This window comes from Pelobates fuscus, chromosome 13, assembly GCF_036172605.1.
Source record: "Pelobates fuscus isolate aPelFus1 chromosome 13, aPelFus1.pri, whole genome shotgun sequence".
Taxonomy (NCBI): Eukaryota; Metazoa; Chordata; class Amphibia; order Anura; family Pelobatidae; genus Pelobates; species Pelobates fuscus.
The window spans coordinates 15392605-15411920 of NC_086329.1; the positions used below are offsets into that span (position 1 = coordinate 15392605).

Here is a 19316-nt window from a genome sequence, read left to right on the forward strand (position 1 = left end):
TGTGGCCGTGTGTAGGAATGCATCCAAAAATAATAAAATTAAAAACCCACTATCACAACATCAAATTTAAAATCAATGCAGCTTGCAGCTTTAGGCAAAACTGAACCATTTTCCCAATTTACCACCATCTACAAGTAGCGGTTTATGAATATTAAAATAAAAATTAAATTAAAAACCGTAGTCAGTTGGATTTTTTTTTTTTTTTTTTTTTTAGCTGTGAAGCCTAGTATTTTTTTTTTAACTTTATTATTCAGAAACAGTTTTGTTTTTCATTCTAAATTTGGCAACGTATACTTTAGGGGGGAAATGTAAGACACTTGTTTAGTTACTATATTGAAGGGGTGAGGGAGTGCTATGTTTTATGTAACAGATTATTGAAAGCTATGTTTAAAAAGTAAGGAATTCTATATTGCCTTTGAATCAAAAGAGTTGTACACCAGTATTTCACCAGATAATTGCTGGAATCAGGCATATGAAAACAGTTTACAATCCATTTCTTAGTGATGGGTATTGGTGGACTCCTTTGTTGTTGTTGTTTATTTTTTTATTTTTATCAGCCTTTAATCATTTTAGCATCTTTCAAGTCAAGTGTATAAATTATCAGATTTAAGCAAATGATTCAAACCATTAAAAAAAAAAAAAAAAAAGGGGGGGGGTGGGTGGAGGGTATAAGGAAGCCTTATGATTTGTGAGCTCTTAAACAACAGATTTTTTGTAATGTAGAACAGTATTAAGATACAAAAAAATTACAAAAATTAAATTAAAAAAACTAAAACTAAAAAAAAAAGTAAAGTGAGCCCATAAGGTCTAAATTAAATTTAATTTCTAACAGACTTGGATTTTATTTTGTGACAGAGAAAATATATATATATATTTATATATATAGTTTATGACATTAATTCTATTCACGATTGTCAGTTTAAACAAACACAAACTGAAGATTGTACAAAATTAAACACACCACACAAACAAAGAAAATTAAAGAGAAGAAAAAAAAAATGCATTTTTTTTCTGTAGAACAGCAAAATAATTATTTTTTTATATAAAATATTTTCAAAGCCAACAAGTTTGTCTACACAGTATATGGTATAAAACTTTATACAGAAATAGTGTATTTGTACATATACATTGTCAACTCAATAGAGACTGATAGTTTTCAGTGATTTCACAGCATTTGCGTGATTATGCTTCACATACAGTGTTAACAACCCAGGAGCAGCTCTGCAGATACAGATAAAAATAATAATAATAATAAAAAATGAAAATACCCAAAACTGCTACTGTGCAATGTGTGCATGCACACAAAAAGAGAGACTTTGCAATACACACCACATGCCTATAAAACTGTGAAAAAAAAAAAATCAGTGTTATTGACTTAAAAAAAAAAAAAATAAGTGCAAACATAATTGATTTCAAACAAACAGAAAAAAAAAAAACAGCTTTTTACATGAAGGCAACTGGGCACACTTTTAATTGATGTAAACACAAAAAAATATAAAAAGTTTCATGAACAATTTTCTTTTAGCCCTATACCCACTGCTGTATTTATGTCCATAGTCATCACAAAATGTAGATGTTTCTTCATCTCTTACCAGTGTTGTTCTACATTATTTAATGTTTTTATTAACATATGCATAAATTAAATATTTTAGCAAAAAAAAAAAAAAATAATCATAAATGCAAATAATTATAATAAAAAACAAAACTTTTATAGAAATTGCCATCTTTCTAGTCCAGGACTAAGTTCCTTTGATTTGAAAGGGGCATAACAAACAAACAAAAAAAAAAAAACATCTAAAAATAAACTCTAAATTATAAAATCATGTCACTTCAAATAACTAATAAATACTATATCAAGTACCATCAGGAAAAAAAGAATCACAAAATAACTTACAAATTTTAGTATTTTTTTTTCAGTGCTATTTCAAATCACAGCAAAAATAACTAACCAGTAACTAGGATCATTGCTTCAATGTACCACTGTTCAGGTTAAAATGTCAAAAAAAAAAACAAACAAACAAAAAAAACAGTAACATGTCTTTAACAAAAAAATATTTTACAATGTGGTGAAGAAACAAGATTGTATTCTACAGATCATTTTTTTTACATTACATAAATGTCTGTAGAGTATTGGGGGGAGGCCTTATTTACTTCCATATAGGACATCTCCCCTCCCTGTAGAAATGCATACAGTATAGGTCCAAGCAATATTCAGAAACCACTTATGAAAAGAATATCAGAAGTGCATGCTGGGTATTTTAGTATTAAACCTTTGGATACAGGTTTCATGAAAACTTTGATAGTGTTTTGTAATTAGTAGTACTATGTTTCTTAAAATAATTCTGGGTTGCTTAGTTATATAACCTCTACAGGATATTGGCATTGAGAAATAAAATGTAGTGCTTTAGATATTAATGGGATTCAACGTTTATTTCACCTCCTCCCCCCCCAAATTCATTAAATTGGGTTTAAATCACACAGAGCCTAATTTGTGGGTTTACTGTGGGATGCCATAATCCGGAAGTATTCAAGACGTTTAACGTAGCAGTTCTGTTAAACATTGACAGCAGATTGTGCCCTGAGTGGATAGTAACAGAATCATTATGTGGTAATGTTTGTTAATATGCAGACAGTGTCAATTCTCGCTTGGAGGTCAAAGAATTTCACAGTTCGGATGAGATTACTGCTTCTATCAAAGAATACGAAATCTATTCGTCTCAGATGGTACTTTCTATTATATTAACTTTAAAGAAAAATAAATAAATGCCAGTCTTCTTCAAAAACGAATACTTCATAGTAATTCGATTGATTTTGGGTACAAAAACCTAAATAAAAGTACTGTAATATCAGTATTTAACACAAATAGTAATTAGCACTTAAATTAGAACTTCATTTTACAAAGTCATTTCAGGAGACTTCAAATGGGCACTGTACAAATACAGCACAATGAGTTTTATACTTCATCTTAAATACGTAAAGGTGAAACGTTAATTTGCATCTGGTAATGTTTTAAATGAAAAGCGCAGATGGGTATAATTGCTGAATTTTAAGTAGCTGCTTAATTTCAGATTTCTGAAAAGGTAACAGACACCCTGGGGTATAGGTAGTTTTTTTTAACAAAAGAATAGTGCTTTCGTTTGGGAGTAGTTTCTCGATGGTTGTTGTTTTTTTTTAAAGTTTTATTTCTGACATTAAGGGACACGCCAGGAGTCGGTTTCTATCCAGTTTACTTGCATTTAATGCAATTTTAAAAGACTTTTGCAAGTTTAAATAATTAGAGATTCCTAGGCAGGTGAGCAAGAGGCATTGGAGAAGTCAGACACGAAAAGAGAAAAAAAGTACAGTTTGAAAAGTGAGACTTAGGGGTTTATTAACTAAACAATGAATTGTAGCAAATTGAAAATCAAACTGCACAGTAGTCTCCAATGTAACTATACCCTCAGCTTGGCTGTGTTCTCCTACATTTTGAAGTTTAGTTTTCAATTCACACGAGCTGTTTAGTAAATAAAGCCCAAGTTCTCTACATAAATTCCCATCCAAATTTATTTATGGCCAATTGCCATATTCGGGGGTTCCAAACATCCTGGCAAATACTGTTACATCATGCACGCATTTACCCGGTATATTGTGTTTGCTTTGAGAAGACAGCTGCAAGTGCATTGACATTTCAGCATCTTGATTTGTTGCACTGGGACATTTCATGCAGTTCCAAAAATTGTCAGTTTTAAATAAACCTAAATAATATAAATGTTAAACAACCAATGACTTGACTAGGCCACAGTGAAACTTACGAATGTGTCTGTACAGGTCACCTGACTGAGTGAACCGTCTCTCGCACCATTTGCACGCGTGTGGTTTCTCTCTGGTGTGGACCACTGCGTGCCGGCTGAGATTATGGGAATACTGAAAACTTTTCCCACACTGCCCACACGTGTACGGCTTTTCGCCAGAGTGCGTGCGTTCGTGTCTTTTTAAAGTGTACATACAGGAGAACGTTTTCCCACATATAGTACAGGTGGGCACAGAACCATCAGGAGACATCTTGATCCTAGAACCGTCACGGTCTCTGAAATGAGAACTGAGATGAAGTTGCAAAACGTGCGGACTTGGGAACACTTTGCTGCAAAGAGGACATATGCAAATTTGCCCTGGGGCCACCAGCACACCTGAAGCAGAAATATCTGATGAATCCATGTCATCTTCACTCTCATCTCGGTCTTGGTACAAGTCATCTTCCCGAACGTGAGAATTCCCATTTCCTGCAAACATCTGCCCTAACCCAGTCATTAGACTTTTGGCCGGATTCCCAACATGTTGACTTTTTGGACTCTTTGCATCAATGTCCTCCTGTTCTGACAGCAAGTCTTGTTCATCCTTAACAAGTGGCACAGTGCCGTGCTGCTGGCTGTCGGAAGCCAGCTGTCCAAAGACGTAGGAGGGGTGTAAGGAATCTCTCCCAGACACAGGCTTGAAAGACAAATCCAGAGCACAATCCCCATCACTTGGAGCTTGTGTATGGTTAGCAGATCTCTGGGACAAAGGGCACGAAGGGCTATTCACATCGGCTTTTGTTTTTCCAGCTGCTGTCTTGCATGACACCGCCTCTGTAGACACCGAGTTGGCACCTATCAGTTCAGAGGACCAAGCAGGAAGCTCGCTGGCGTTTTCTTTCCGAACAGGTTTAGCATATTCTGTGCTGGACGTATTTTGTTTACTGCTGGGGTCCAAGGCATGGCCTGGGCTTCCATCCATATCTAACAATCTATCCTCTTTCTCCAGATCAGATTCTTCGCCACCGATCTTTTCTCCTGAATTAAGTTCTTTATCTTTTAGCTTGCCCTTGCAGACTTTCACAATGTCATACATGTGGAGATAGCTCGCAGCTGCCAACACATCTTCTACTGGATGGTTGCTCAACTCGAGCTTGCCCTCGTACATGAATTGAAGCAGCAGGCTAAATGCTGGGGCCGTGACAATGTCACTGTTTAAATGCACAATATCCCTTTTGTCTAGCTGGTCTCTGTAGAAAAGATGGAAGTACATGCTACAGGACGCAAGGACAGCTCGGTGTGCTCGGAATTGAGCCTCTCCAACGAGAACAGTGCAGTCACACAGGAAGCCCTGGTGACGCTGCTGACTCAGACACTGCAGCAACTGGCGGCTATGGTCTGGGAACTCCATTCTTCCTTCATAACCTGTTCAAAAACAGGAAAAACTTGAATGTTACAGTAAACCCAATCTACTTCACAGCTGCAACACACAAAACAGTTTAGCCTAACGTATAACATTTTCTGTTCAATTCCCTAACAGCGGTTGCGATTTTTTTTTTAAGCAGAAACCCTCTCATACAAAACTGCACCTGCCCGAAACAGGAAAAACTTGATTTAAAACAAACAAAAGCTAACAAGAAGCAGTTTCAAAGCTTTGTCCCTTTTCGGTCAGTACAGCAAAGCTCTAGCTAAAAGTAGTTATGGTAACCGCTGCTTTTAAAACCCAGAGGGCTTGGTTCTTTTCTAGTGGTAATTTCCTAAGCTATTTAACCCTTTGTGTGCTGGATATATTCTACTGCCTGCAAAGGGTTAAACAGACTAGCCTAGCCACTGGGCTGTCCATGTTACAAAAAAAAAAAAAGACACATCTGGTAGATACAGATTTACCTTAATTAAAATCCAGAGACACAGAAGACTACATTTTAAATACAATTCAACAAAAAAATATGATCAAGTTTAAACTGTCTTTTACAGTAATGTTTAAACTTACAAAAGTTTGCTTTTACAATAAATAATAAACAATAACTTGGAAAGTGTGAACACATAAACAGGAACCCAAATCCACAATACAAGTCTTGCTGTCCCCCCTTTTCACACACACAAAACAAGTGGAATTATAACAAAAATAAATAAAATGCCAAGTACCCTCAACATGTAACTGTCAGTATGCTCATTCTTACCTTCCCCCTGCTGCAACAAAAGAGTTCCCAGGATATCTGCCCCAGGGACCTTTAGGGGGATCTTACTATCTTCAGTGTCATTGCAAAGGCTGGTGGTATCACAAGGACTCCAGCAGACAGGCAGAGAGAGACATAGTGTGTCCCTGTGTCAGTGTGAGTTGTGTGTGTGTGTGTGAGGGAGGAGGAGGAGGCTGAGTTCTTTGCTAATTACACTGCAAGCTGGAAAGTCAGCTGCTCTGACTTCACTGCTATGGAAATGCTACCTCCAGCTGTGCTCCTTTTAATGCCATATGTTACTGCAAATCTAGCTACCAGCCAACCACGCTGCTAGCTGCCTTTTAAAGTTCCAACAGCCCCATTTATAGCCATCTATTACATGGGTGCAACTGCTGGTCAGGTTAGGCAGTCAATACAAGCCTCCCCCCCTCTCTCCCTCCCCTCCTCCCCACCAGTAACTTTAGAAGCTCACAGATACAGGTGCAGAACACCTCTGCATGCTCAGATCAATGATCAGCCTAGGAAGGGCTGCTGTCTGCCACAAAAGCTCAAATAAAGTCACATACAAGGACTCTGGGGGAGGTAAATAACGTGATAACCCCTTCCCAAAATAAAATAAAATAAATCCACAGCCATTAACTGCACTCATTCCATGATATTTAAACTCACTATTTGCTGTTAAAGTGCCCCAGGCAGCATAGAATGTTGTATCACCAGAGAATTACAATGTATCCAATTAGATGCAATCCTGGGTTCTATGAGAACATTCTGTCAGTTTTAACAGTCTAATTAGTGCACCCCCCTCACCCCTTCTATCCGGGAAGAGGAGGCCAGCTCCTGGGGAGCTGTGACAGTGACCTTTGCAGCCAGTTCCTGGTGTTGGCTGCAGGGAGTTTAAGGAAGTACAGACTAGACTGGCCTCGTTGTATTCACACAGATCAGCTTAATTCCCCACTGGTTCCTTGTGTTACCATCTAACACTTGCCAGTTCCCACGGCTCCCAAACTTAGTATTGTTCCCTTTTACAGCCAAACCCAGCTTGCTATCTCAGTACAAAAAAAAAGGGAAAAGAAAAAAAAAGCAAACCCCTTGCTTAGTTGGGGATTTAAACCTCTTGTAGTGAGCTCTTATCTAAAAATAAAATAAAAGCAGGGGGTTAAAAATAAAAACTCCCCCCCCCCTTATTCTTCCTAAACACAATCTTAGATTAAACACAATAATATATCAAAGTTCACTCCATGATCCTACAAATAATATTATTAATAAAAATGAAAAAAATATGAGTCACTCTCTGCTCCCCCCCTCCCCCTTCTCTAAAAAAATAAATAAATAATACAAAGATTAAAAAGTCCAAGTCCGGGGATAAGTGCATACAAGCTTGGGGGGCTGTTTGGGGTTGATCAGGGGGTGTACTCACAGGCAGGAGCTGGGGTGTGCTTGAAAGGCCAGAGTTTGAGGGGTTCATGGGTCTTCATGGATGTCCCCAGATGTGGCCGTGCTGTTGTCCCCTCCCTGGGTGGCTGTGTTAGTGTGGCAGCCTAGCAGCGCTGTGTTTGTTGGAGCAGGTTGGTAAGAAGACACTCTCGCGATAGCCTGGGCTTGTGGCTGCACACAATAGTTGCCAGTTACTAGTCCAGCCAGCCAGCCTCCTCCTACTGCTGCCGCCCCTGGGCTCGGCGCTGGGAGCTCTCCTTGGTGTCTGTGCGCAGAGCCTGGCACTGGACACACTGTCCTCCTGGCTCCCCTCCTCCCCACTCAGCAATGGGAAGTGTTACCACCGCTGCTGGGAACCAATGGGAGAGGCGGCTGCTGCAGCTGTGCCCTTCTCAGATAAACAGCCAAGCTCCTGCTCTGTAATGCACTGCTCAGAGCCAGCCTGGCAGCAGCTCACTAATGGGGGGTTGGGGGGGACCATCATCACACATGGCCCATGGAATGAGGCTACTAGTAGCCTGGCTGCACAGTGAGACTGAGGGGGGATTAGGATTATTTTATCATTTCTTTTAACACTCTCTGCAACCTTTACACTATGGAAATATTAAAAATATATATATATATTGATTTAGTGAAATTGTTAAGTGTGTAGGTATACAAATATGTGTTTTGGTTTATTTTTTTTATTATTTTGTGTGCCGCAGAATGTACTTGGAGAGAGCCCCTCCCATTACGCTCAACAGTTTGCTAGTGTTCAGTTTTTAGATTGTAAACTCATTTGGGCAGGGCCCTTGTCACCTACTGTTGCAGTATTTCTCTCGTGTTTTATTAGAAAATAGTGTTTGTCTGATTTAACTACACTACTGCGCTTCAGAATATGTTGCCGCTATATTAGTAACTGTATACAGAGATGTATACACGGTCGATTTCTAAAACACCCTTCACCTGTATTTCTTAGTTTTTATTAATATATGTGTTGTAATATTGCACCGCTATGGTCTGCGCTGCGACACAACGGGAAATAAACTATTGTAAGTAAATAAAGAAACCAGAAACACGAGGAATGGAGGGTGTTGCTCACACGGGGTCATTTTCACGGATATTGCTGATCTGTGATATATTGGGGTGTATTTATTGTCATTTTGTCTCGGTAGATAGAACTTGGGGGGGTTTGGTTACACTGCTGGCTACAGGGCCAAGTGGACTATGACAGCTGTGAATACTCAGCTGTCAGCGAGCCGACCACATCGAGCTTTATTCACTAAGGTAAGAATTGAGGAGAAGTGACAAGAGTCTATGCAAGTTTTAGCCAAAACCGCTTCGCTGAACAATGTTTCCAATTTAAGTATTTTAGCCTAAAAATTGCAATTGTCTTGTTAGCTCTTGACAAATCCCAGTTTTATAAAAAAAATAAACAAATACATAGAAAAGGGACATTCTAAGCACCATTACCTATGTCTTCCAACTGTCTCATGTTTAGTGAGACTGTCCTGATTTCAGAGTCCTGTACCGTCGCCCCGGGATTGTTCTGGGGTGTGTTACATAGCTACATAGCGTGAGCGCATTAATAGTGTGTTTGCAGTATGCCAATTAAACTCAGGGCGTTAAGCCCATGCCCAGAGCGCTTCAAAAGTGCACAAGTGCAGTCCTGAATGTCCACTCAGACGCCATCCTCTTTATGAGTAGACCTGGCCATTTGGATGTTACCAGTGTCACACCTCGTGTCCTGGCACGCCCCATACTGGGCCCCTATTCTTCACTGCAAGGCCAGTTCATTTGCTCAGAAAGTCCGTTGATTGCTCTCAGCCAATGAGCTAAGCCCCGCACAACACACACCACCACCTGTTGTATGATTGCAACTCCCATGACGTTTAGTTAGGATGGCTATGCATCTATGGAGTTATAGATTTTTAACAACTTTTATTGTTTTTTATTACTTTGTCCGTAAGGCAAATACCCCACTGTTGAAGAGCTGCAACACTCATGACTCTTAGCCAACGATTTTGGCTAAGCATCATGGACGTCGAAATTCTATAGGGAGTTCACCTTTATCAGCCAGGGAAGATCCCAAACTGTCGCAGAGCTGCATCACCGTAGATGGTTACTTAACCTTGCTGGCTAAGCATCCTGTGAGTTGTATTTTGTAACAGCTGGAGATATGCCTTGCCGACAAAGACTGATTGCGAGCTGATAAAAAGCAACAACACAGCCCTGCATGCTAAACATCATGCAGCTCCGCAACAACTGGGGATTTTGTCTCGCAAACAATTCTATTTTAGAGCATCTAAGGTTTATTCACTAAACAGGGCATTTAGCACGGCAGTACGTATGGCAATTTAAAATGTATTCAATAAATAATTTTCTATTTAATTCAAAGAGGATTTATTCACTAAACAGTGTTTTTGTATAGGGGGTCCTGGCAGCTGTAATATATATGGGGACAGGAAACACGTATTTTTATTATATTCTTCACTTTTTCACAATGATTTTCACTAGTGAATTCACAGCTTCCTCCAGACTGGTTTATTCGCTAAGGTGAGAATTCAAAGTAAAGTCAAAGTCAATTTGAAATGTAAGGCAAAATAGCTCAACTGGACAATTGGCAGTAAGTGTCTGCAACTCTATACGTTGGAGACATTGGCAAAACATGCAAAAACAAATGTTTGATCGATATGTTTGCAAAGACTATGTATATTGCCAATCCCTAACGTAACGATTTATTTTATATACATACTGGGTATATTTGCATGATCAGTGCACTTTAATTATTTTAGACCACATTCCTCTAAAATATAAACTAGCAACCGACTGACTGCTGACAGCTCAGTAACTTACACATAAGGCTGACAGAAGGGGCTTAGGACTTAAAGTGGCAGTCGCACCTTATGTGCTTATAATACCATTATTATAATTAACAATTGTTGGGAATGGGAAAATCATCACTGTTATTAAATGCCCATGCTCGCACGGACATAATTTATTAATAACATGAGATATCACCTATATATCTATATATATATATATATATATATATATATATATAGCTATACACACCAGGTCTGTGGAATTTCAGCCTATAACCATGTGATACAAGGTAAGTGCATTGATCATTTGGAAAGCTGTCCTGTCATAGCTTTGCTGTCATGGCAACAGTAAAAGCTTCTTAAACGTTTGTGTTTTGTTGTCATGTCTCTAATCCCTTAAGGGCTAACTATATTCTGCTGGACTGGGCCGTCTCATTTCCACATGTTTTTGGAAATGTACTATCTTAATCTAAGCAGCAACTCATAGCACAGTCTAAACTGAATTTAAAAAAAAAAAAGGTTATTCGATAAAATCAGAATTCGGTGAGAATTCAAAGTAAAATCTAAGGGCAAAATAGCCGAACTGGAAAAATTCTCTAAGTCAGCTACGATTCCAATACTCTGGCCTTAAATGTGAAATTCCCTTTGAATTCTCACGTTAGCAAGTAACCCTGCAATACTCTTTAACTGACTGAGTTCTTGCAGAGTTCCATACTCCTTAGATCAGGGGTGCCCAACATGTAGATCATCAGGTGTTGTAGAACTACAACTGCAATGATGCGGAACGCCTTTAGAATGGCAAAGCATCATGGAAGCTGTAGTTGTAAAACATCTGGGTATCTTCGTTTCGTGCACCCCTGCCTTAGAGAGTTAGATTAAGTTGGCCAATACATTGAGAGTGAGTAGCCCTTAATTTATGCTCTTTTTTTATCATTTTAGGTATGCCTCGTGTGCCGGTTTCAGCAAACTAGTGATCACATTGTTTACAGAAACCTGTGTAATACCTGTTGAAGGCAAACAGAACTTAACATTTCCTGGGCAACTTTAAAGGTGACTTGAAAGTGAATACAAGCTATACAACCACAAAGCCGCTCCTAGGCCTCAACTATCAAAGGGAAACAAAACAGTGCCCACACTTAACTCTAGCTTCATTTTACCACACTTTCTTTAGACTATGAGCTTGTTTGAACATGGCTCTCAACACCTTTTTATCCTGTACGTCCAACTTGTCTGGTTGCAACTACCTGTTGTAAATTCACATATTGTACAGCGCTGCAGAATTCGTTGGTGCTTTATGAAAAAATAATAATAATTTGAATGCAGCAAACACATGCTATATCAATGAGCCCTTTATTGATTATTAGGAAACTAAAAAGTGGCACTGTCACCATCTGGGGACTTTGCAGATTTTGCAAAGACCCCAGAGAGTGTCCTTGTCAGTGGTGGTTTGGTGGCCGAGGGGCCAGGTAAAGGTGAGATTTACTTACCTGAACCTGCCCCTTGTGGGTACGGCCATCTCATTCTGGCGAGTCTTCCTCAGCTGCTGGAGCTTCAGCGCCAATAGCCGACGTAACTGCCCAAGAGTACTGCATGGAGGTCTATGGAGGATCCCTCGGTCTCAGAGCCAGTTCCTTCATTTGTCACTGGTGATGGCTGTCAGGATTGACTCTGCCCAGAGTCTAAGAAAATCAGGCGGAGGTAATATGTAGAGACAAAGTAATCACTTTGTAATCCCACTTTAAAAGTAACATCAGCAACAAGCATTGTGTGGAAATTATGGTTTTTTTTTTACCATAAAACTGGATTCACCCAACAATACTGTTGAAAACCACATGTAGGTCTGTGTAATTGACGTTTCTGAGTATCTCTGTAACGTAACAGAAAACATTATCCCGATCTGGACCATGACGAACCACTTATTCTATAGTACGCTGCTACACCACTATCTGCCCATCCTATCATTTATTAATGAACCTATGTCATGCTTGATGAAAACACAGACTGTGCAAGAGAGATTCTACCCAACTACCAATCTTCCAAAATGGCAATAATAATAATAATAACAATAATAACAATAATTCACAGAGTAATTCACATAGGTGAGAATTGTTTCAAATTCAAAGAAAATTTCACATTTATCCAGCTTTCATTTGTTAAATAATCCTTTGCACAACAGACATATCACGTTTGTCCATATTTAAACAAAATCTATTGTCTGACAGGCAGCATTAGCTGACACTCTCATCCAATTAATCCCGTCCAGACAGAGGCAGATATAACATCACTAATCACATTAGTGGCCGGACCAGAGGTACTCAGGTTCAGGTAAGTGTTACTCTGTTGGACTTTACTAGTTACTGTATGACGCTGTCAGAGGACTCTTGGCACCATAACCACTATAACAGGCTGTCGTGGTTATGGTGCTTAGACTGCCCCTTTAAAGGAACATTCTAGGCAACATAACAACGATATTTAAATTGAGTTGTTATTGTACCAGAAGGTCCTGGTCCTTTCCTTAAAGTCTATTGAAAAAGCCGGATGCCAGTGGGGAAAGAGAGATCCGGAGCTGGAGGCAACCTTTGAGGTTAAACCTTCAGGTAAGAAGGTGCCAGTGATCTTCATTTTGCTGAAGTTGTTATGGTGTCTAGAGCGTTCTTTTAATGAAAGTCAGAGATTTAATACATGCATTTGAGTCACAAGCACATCTCAGTAAACTTTGCCATGTGCGTAATTCATTACTTTTCTTTGTTCTCCAATGCATTTATAATAACTATCTTTATATTATATTTAATTACCTCAACTGGCTAAATCTTAAATCCAAGCGCACTTCACCTTTCTTGAATGGCTTTTAAGCACTCCCATGGAACGCTTCCACATGACCTTAGCAAAATTATTCCCACTCCATTTCTTTCCGTCACCCATAACCCCCGGTCTTGTGCCAGAACCTGACTTTGTTACCTATGTTTGAGGATAAAAGTGGGTGGAAGGGCTGCTTCGGAGATCGGTAAATGTGAAATAATATTCCAGAAAGTATCAAATCTGCCAGCAGTCTAACGTCCCTGAAAACATCTGCCTCATTATGTCTGTAAGGAAAAAGCAGCTGCAATGTCTGCTAATGTGTACTTCTATTGTACATGTCCCACATTAAATGTGTAACATTGTGCTGCGCATGGTCTCCAGGACATACCTGAATAAAGAAAATTCGCAATGAATTTGTCCTCTTATTAAATAAATATTCCAAAAGTGAATTTCCCATTTATTTAGCAATTGTAGAGCTGTATAGTGCTGGCAACGTCTCAAAAGACACTTAGAAACATATTAGTAAATAGTAAAACACTTTCTTTAATTACTGACGGTAAATTTTTAACTGTAATTGATTGAAAATGTCAGCAAAACAAAATGTGTGATTTTTGTTATTAAAGTCCAACCATTTTTCTCTCTCTTCTCTAGATTCCGGATTAATGGAAATGCTGTGAATTTATAAAGTGACAATCCTAGGGTTGTAAAACAGGGCATTTCCAAAATGGAAAAAAAGTTGGACAGCACAACGAGATATGAAATGAACTACCGTAAGTATGATTCAGCAGACCTGCTTTACAAAGACCCTTATTTGTCCATGTGAGAGTGTACTTTTCACTTATGCTTTTTTTTAAGAGCATACATTTTCATATTTTTATTGTGCTGGCAGATTTGCTAGAAAATGTATGGATCAGGTGAAAAAAACTATTTAAAAAATAGTCCTTTCTCCCATGTCTCATAGACTCTACGCCAACGATTTGACTGACCAGGTGGTCCTTTTGCGCTACGAAGCATAGCAACCACAGCACATGGCCAACGCTGCTACTGTTGGCTCGGGAGTATAGGAGATTTGCCCTGCTTGGGGAAGTGTACCCAAGCTGGGAACATGACCACAGACTGGAAGAGGAGCTGGAGACACACCATAGGTGGTTGTTACACAAAGAGTAACACGCACATGGTTTAGAATATTGCGACGCAGGAACAGATACAAGGTTGATTCTATCGCTATATTTTACATTGAGTACATCATCTATGTTTGTGATATATAATATATTCAATGTATGTACTGTAGCGTGCTGCCAAAGCTCTCTTCCTGCTCTCTGCATTGGAGGCAGGCATCAGTGCCCAGCAGACCCCAAACCCTTAAAAAAAAAAAGCTTGACTACTTACATCAAGAAGGGAGAGGGGTGTCTAGGTATTCCTGATACCATAACCACTGCAGCATTCTGTAGGGGTTATTGCGCTTGGAAAGTTCCTTTAACAGTATTCCCATTAGAACTCCCTAAATTCTAGACTAGCTTTAAAGGACCACTATAGGCACCCAGACCACTTCAGCTTAATGAAGTGGTCTGGGTGCCTGGTCCAGCTAGGTTTAACCCTTTTTTCTATAAACATATCAGTTTCAGAGAAACTGCTATGTTTATAATAGGGTTAATCCAGCCTCTAGTGGCTGTCTCATTGACAGCTGCTAGAGGCGCTTCCGCGCTTCTCACTGTGATCTTCACAGTGAGAAGACGCCAGCGTCCATAGGAAAGCACTGTGAATGCTTTCCTATGAGACTGGCTGAATGCGCGAGGAGGAGAGTTCCCCGCCCGGCGTTGGAGAAAGAGGTAAATTTAACCCCTTCCACCCCCTAGAGCCGGCGGGAGGGGGACTCTGAGGGTGGGGGCACCCTCAGGGCACTATAGTGCCAGGAAAACGAGTATGTTTTCCTGGCACTATAGTGGTCCTTTAAGAAATGGCTAGATGAGCATTTGGATCCAACTGAGTTGAGTCTTCTACAGAGATGTCTAACCTACTTTTTCTGCTGCTATGATGGAGCTTGGGAAACCCATATAAATCAGATTTTTAGGGCTCTCTAACAGAATTTCCAGATAAAATTGCAGGAGCTGTGAAGAGCAATTTCTTGTATGGCTATAAAATCCCCAAAAAGTAACCCATCGCCTTATACGGAGAGGGCACTTTAAAGGGAAATTATAGGCAACCCGACCACTTCAGCTCATTAAGGTGGTCTGGGTGCAATGTCCCTGTCCCTTTAGTCCTGCAATGTTAAACGTTGTAGTTTTAGAGAAACTGCAATGTTTACATTCCAGCACTAAGACAGTCTCTAGTGGCTATCTACCAAACAGCAACTAGAGGAGCTTCCTGAAGTTTACAGGAATTTATGCTGACTAAGTGACAGTGGACATCCTCATGCTCTGCAGGAGGACATCCAGCATCATTAAAATCCCCATAGGAAAGCACTGATTCAATGCTTTCCTATGTGGAGGGCATAATGCATTTGCCGTACATGCGCTTTAGGTCCCCCCATCAGAGGAGGAGGAGTGCCAATCCATGTAGATCGGTGTTGAAATCAGGTGAGTAAATACATTTTTTTTCACCCTCTATGCACCAGAGGGGTGCGAGGGTGGGGGGTTTCGGGCTTTATTGTGTTAGGAATACAGATTTGTTTCACAAGACCATATTATGCCAACATTCCATGAGAAGCAAACAATTGGTAGAACGCAATGATTACCAACCATGTGCTATAGGTCCCCAGTGTTTCTCTATAAGAAACATTGGTTTTGACAAAAATCTCCTATCAGTATGATCTCACAATGGGCAGAATGGCTGCTGAGAGGAGACTGCAGTACTGGATTCTAATTGAGTTTTGAGGCCTTTTTGCTGTTTTTTTATTTTAATAAAGAACTAAATATATTTATATTTAACCTTTGAGTGTTTGTTTGTTTAACCCCTTAAGGACCGCGGACATACCTGGTGCATCCTCGGCTAATTAGAGCGCTGGAAACGATCATGATCGCTTCCAGCCGTTCTAACGGTATTGCATCCTGCAATACCCCCCTCACTGCTGAGCCGCCGGGTGATCTCACGTCCGGGTTGCCCCACGTGGTGCCCGGCATTGTTATGAAGAGCATTGGAAGCCATCAGGCAGGCTTCCGATACTCTGTATGTGCTGAGTGCCTCGAGGGGTCATGGTACTCAGTGAAGAAGAAAATAAATTAAAAAATAAATAAAATTAACTACTTCCGTCCTTCAATATGTATTTACCCGAAACCCGCCATTCCCCCGCCGGCGATGGGTGTTGTTCTTCTATGGGGGGGACTGACAGCCTAGACAGTCCCCCCTTTGCAAATTAGGACCCCCAGGAGCCATGTGACCGCAGAGTCAATCCCGACAGCCATCACCAGTGACATATATATATATGTGAGATAAATATATATATATATCTTACATATAACGTCATACCAAGTGTAATTTTGTATTAATATATACATATATTAATATAAAAATACACTTAAGAGTAAAATTACACACGTATTTATCTAATATATATAATAACTATATATAGTATATATATATATATATTATTATAAAAATAAATAATAATGAATTAAAAATAAATAAAAAAGTTAAAATTATTTTTAAAAATGTAAAATATATATATCTATATATATGTAATTTTATTCTAACTGTATTTTGATATTAATATATATATATATTTATATCAAAATACACTTAGAATTAAATTATATATATATATCTATGTATATGTAAATAAATAAAAATAATACGAAATATACATATGTCCATATACATAATTGCATAAATAATTTCATAAATATACATGTAGACTTCAAATATATAATAAATATGTATATATTTAAATTCTACGTGCATATTTATGTAATATTTTTACATAATTAAGTAATTTTATTAATTGCAATTTGGGGGACTAGCCTGACAACCCAGGCCGAAAGTCCAGAGAATTTAATTTGCTAGCACTATATTTAACCCTGTAACTTTCCAAGACACCCTAAAACCTGTACATGGGGGTACTGTTTTACTCGGCAGACTTCACTGAACACAAGGGGCCTAGATCCGCCGCGCGCCCCGACGAATAGCGTACCCCTCCCCCCCACAACCCCTACCTCCTTCCCTCCAAACAAAGAGAGAGTGGATAATGACAGTGAAAACTTCCTATAAAACTCCTTATAGCCAAAAAGAAGGATCCACATAGACGGCAGACGAAAAGGTAGTACCACACCAAAAAGCTGGCATCGAGAATTATAAGAGAAGCACTATGACCACCCCAAGACCACGACCCGGCACTAGGGTCTATTTATGATAATCCCCACGGCCAGAAGAAAGAACCCGACAGGGCACCACAACCCTCGACCCAAACGACTTCCTGAATAGGGTGGCACATAGGACGGGTAGACACTAGACGCAACTGCCAGGAACAAACCTACACGACTTTAAAGACCACTACGGCATGACTCCAACTCACACGCAGCATCGGACATAGAAGGCAGCCAACAGCACAATATTCCGAACTGCTATACGCAGGAACACTTACCGATGTGACAAATGTGAATCTGTTAGATAGTGTCTCAATTTGCATTTTGTAGTCTTATAGTTTAATGTATTTTATTGTATTATAGTGCTCTTTTTATTCTATGAGTGGGCATGACATGCCCTCCAAAGTTAAAAAAGCAACACTGAGCTGCAAACCACAAATGTCATATAATCTGTAAAACCAATTATCTATTATTACATACAATGTAAAACTTATTGGTAATCGGCCCCTGCGTGAGCCAATGTATATCGCTATGCCGCACTCCGTGTCGACACAAAAATAAAGAATTTTTTTTAAAAAAGAGTCAAAATACCCCATGTTTAATACCTTAGGTTGTCTTCTTGTAAAAAAATATATACATGCAAAGAGTTCTTCAGGTATTCCTGACAGATATCAGTGTTACAATGTAACTTGCTTTAAAAAAAAAATGTTTGCTTTTGAAAAAAAATGGTTTGGAAATAGCAAAGTGCTACTTGTACTTATAGCCCTATAACTTTTAAAAAGAGGCTAAGTACATGTTAACATTTCTAAACTCAGGACAAAATTTAGAAACTATTTAGCACGGGTGTTTTTTGGCGGTTGTAGATGCGTAACAGATTTTGGGGGTCAAAGTTAGAAAAAGTGTGTTTAAAAAACAAAAATCATCATATTTTAGAATTTTTTTATAGTAAATTATGTGATATGATGAAAATAATGGTATCTTTAGAAAGACCATCTAATGGCGAGAACAACGGTATATAATATGTGTGGGTACAGTAAATGAGTAAGAGGGAAATTACAGCTAAACACAAACACCGCAGAAATGTAAAAAACAGCCCTGGTCCCAAACGGTAAAAAAATTGAAAAGCGATCTGGTCACTAAGGGGTTAATATCACGTCAAGTACTTTTCCTTCATAGCCTAAAGGTTTTTGTCTGTTCTTGTGCACAGCATTGCCAAAAATGTAAATGTTAAAATAAAATAATACACATCATTTAGAGTACAAAAATATATATTTTTTTTTTCATATGTATAAATATTTATTTAAAAAAAAAAATGGCATTAGCACAATTTTTTTTTTCTGCCTAATTTGACGTTGTGCAAAGGTTTGGACACATAATAAAAAACCTGAGTGATGAAATTAAGAAGAAATTATTAGAATTTTTCCAGTACTAAAACTGTGCTAATATGTGGCAACAAAACATAATGCACATGATTTGAAAATGTTCCTTCATTGAGATCTAAGGATCGTACATGTGTTTTGTTTTTTTTTTAATCTCAAGTAATGTGCTGACAGCAGTAAGACAAGGATTTGGACTTGTACTGAAAAGTTCTTCCTTGCCTGTTTAAGCGGACAGCAAAGCTATGTAATCCTTCACATGTGGCTAGGATTGGATCATGTGACAGTCATAAAAGAAGGCTAACTTGTGCATGGGTTAAAAGTAAATTAAATAAGCAGCAGGGAAATCCGGGATAATCTCCCTTTGCATATTTTTTTTCTAAAGCAATCAAAAATAAGGTGCGATCTTGGGGCCTTTTTGTTCTCTCTAGCAGTTAATTTGCTGTTCAAAATATTTTAGGAACATATTACTAATAAATACTAATACTATAAAAAAATAAGATAAATAATAATCTAATAAATATACAAGCCTCTCTCTCTTTATATATACATATGTACATACTTTATTTCCACTAAATACAGGTATATACAAAAGGGAAACTTTTTATATTTTAATACATTTCCTTGTAACTTTATATATCTTAAAACAAATTGCATT

At 38.6% G+C, this 19316-nt stretch overlaps 1 protein-coding gene across 2 annotated transcripts; it reads right to left on the reverse strand.

The window, feature by feature from the left end:
• Nucleotides 1-2049: 2049 nt before the first annotated feature.
• Nucleotides 2050-7658, reverse strand: ZBTB42 (zinc finger and BTB domain containing 42). Of its 2 annotated transcripts, none has more exons than XM_063439030.1 (2): nt 7365-7658; nt 2050-5195 (listed from the first exon to the last, which is right to left on the reverse strand). In XM_063439030.1, exons 1-2 carry the CDS (start codon nt 7420-7422, stop codon nt 3751-3753), a joined length of 1503 nt encoding a protein of 500 aa, XP_063295100.1. In that variant the 5' UTR covers nt 7423-7658; the 3' UTR covers nt 2050-3750. The 2 variants fall into 2 exon arrangements, with proteins under 2 accessions (XP_063295100.1, XP_063295101.1); XM_063439031.1 differs by lacking the exon at nt 7365-7658 and adding an exon at nt 5951-6107.
• Nucleotides 7659-19316: the final 11658 nt, after the last annotated feature.

Excerpts from the sequence above, each read along its gene's own strand:
- ZBTB42 (XM_063439030.1), bottom strand. The coding sequence starts at position 7,422 with ATGAAGACCCATGAACCCCTCAAACTCTGGCCTTTCAAGCACACCCCA. Across the intron at positions 5,196-7,364 it reads GCACACCCCAGCTCCTGCCT|GTTATGAAGGAAGAATGGAG; the intron begins GTGAGTACACCC and ends GTTTTTGAACAG.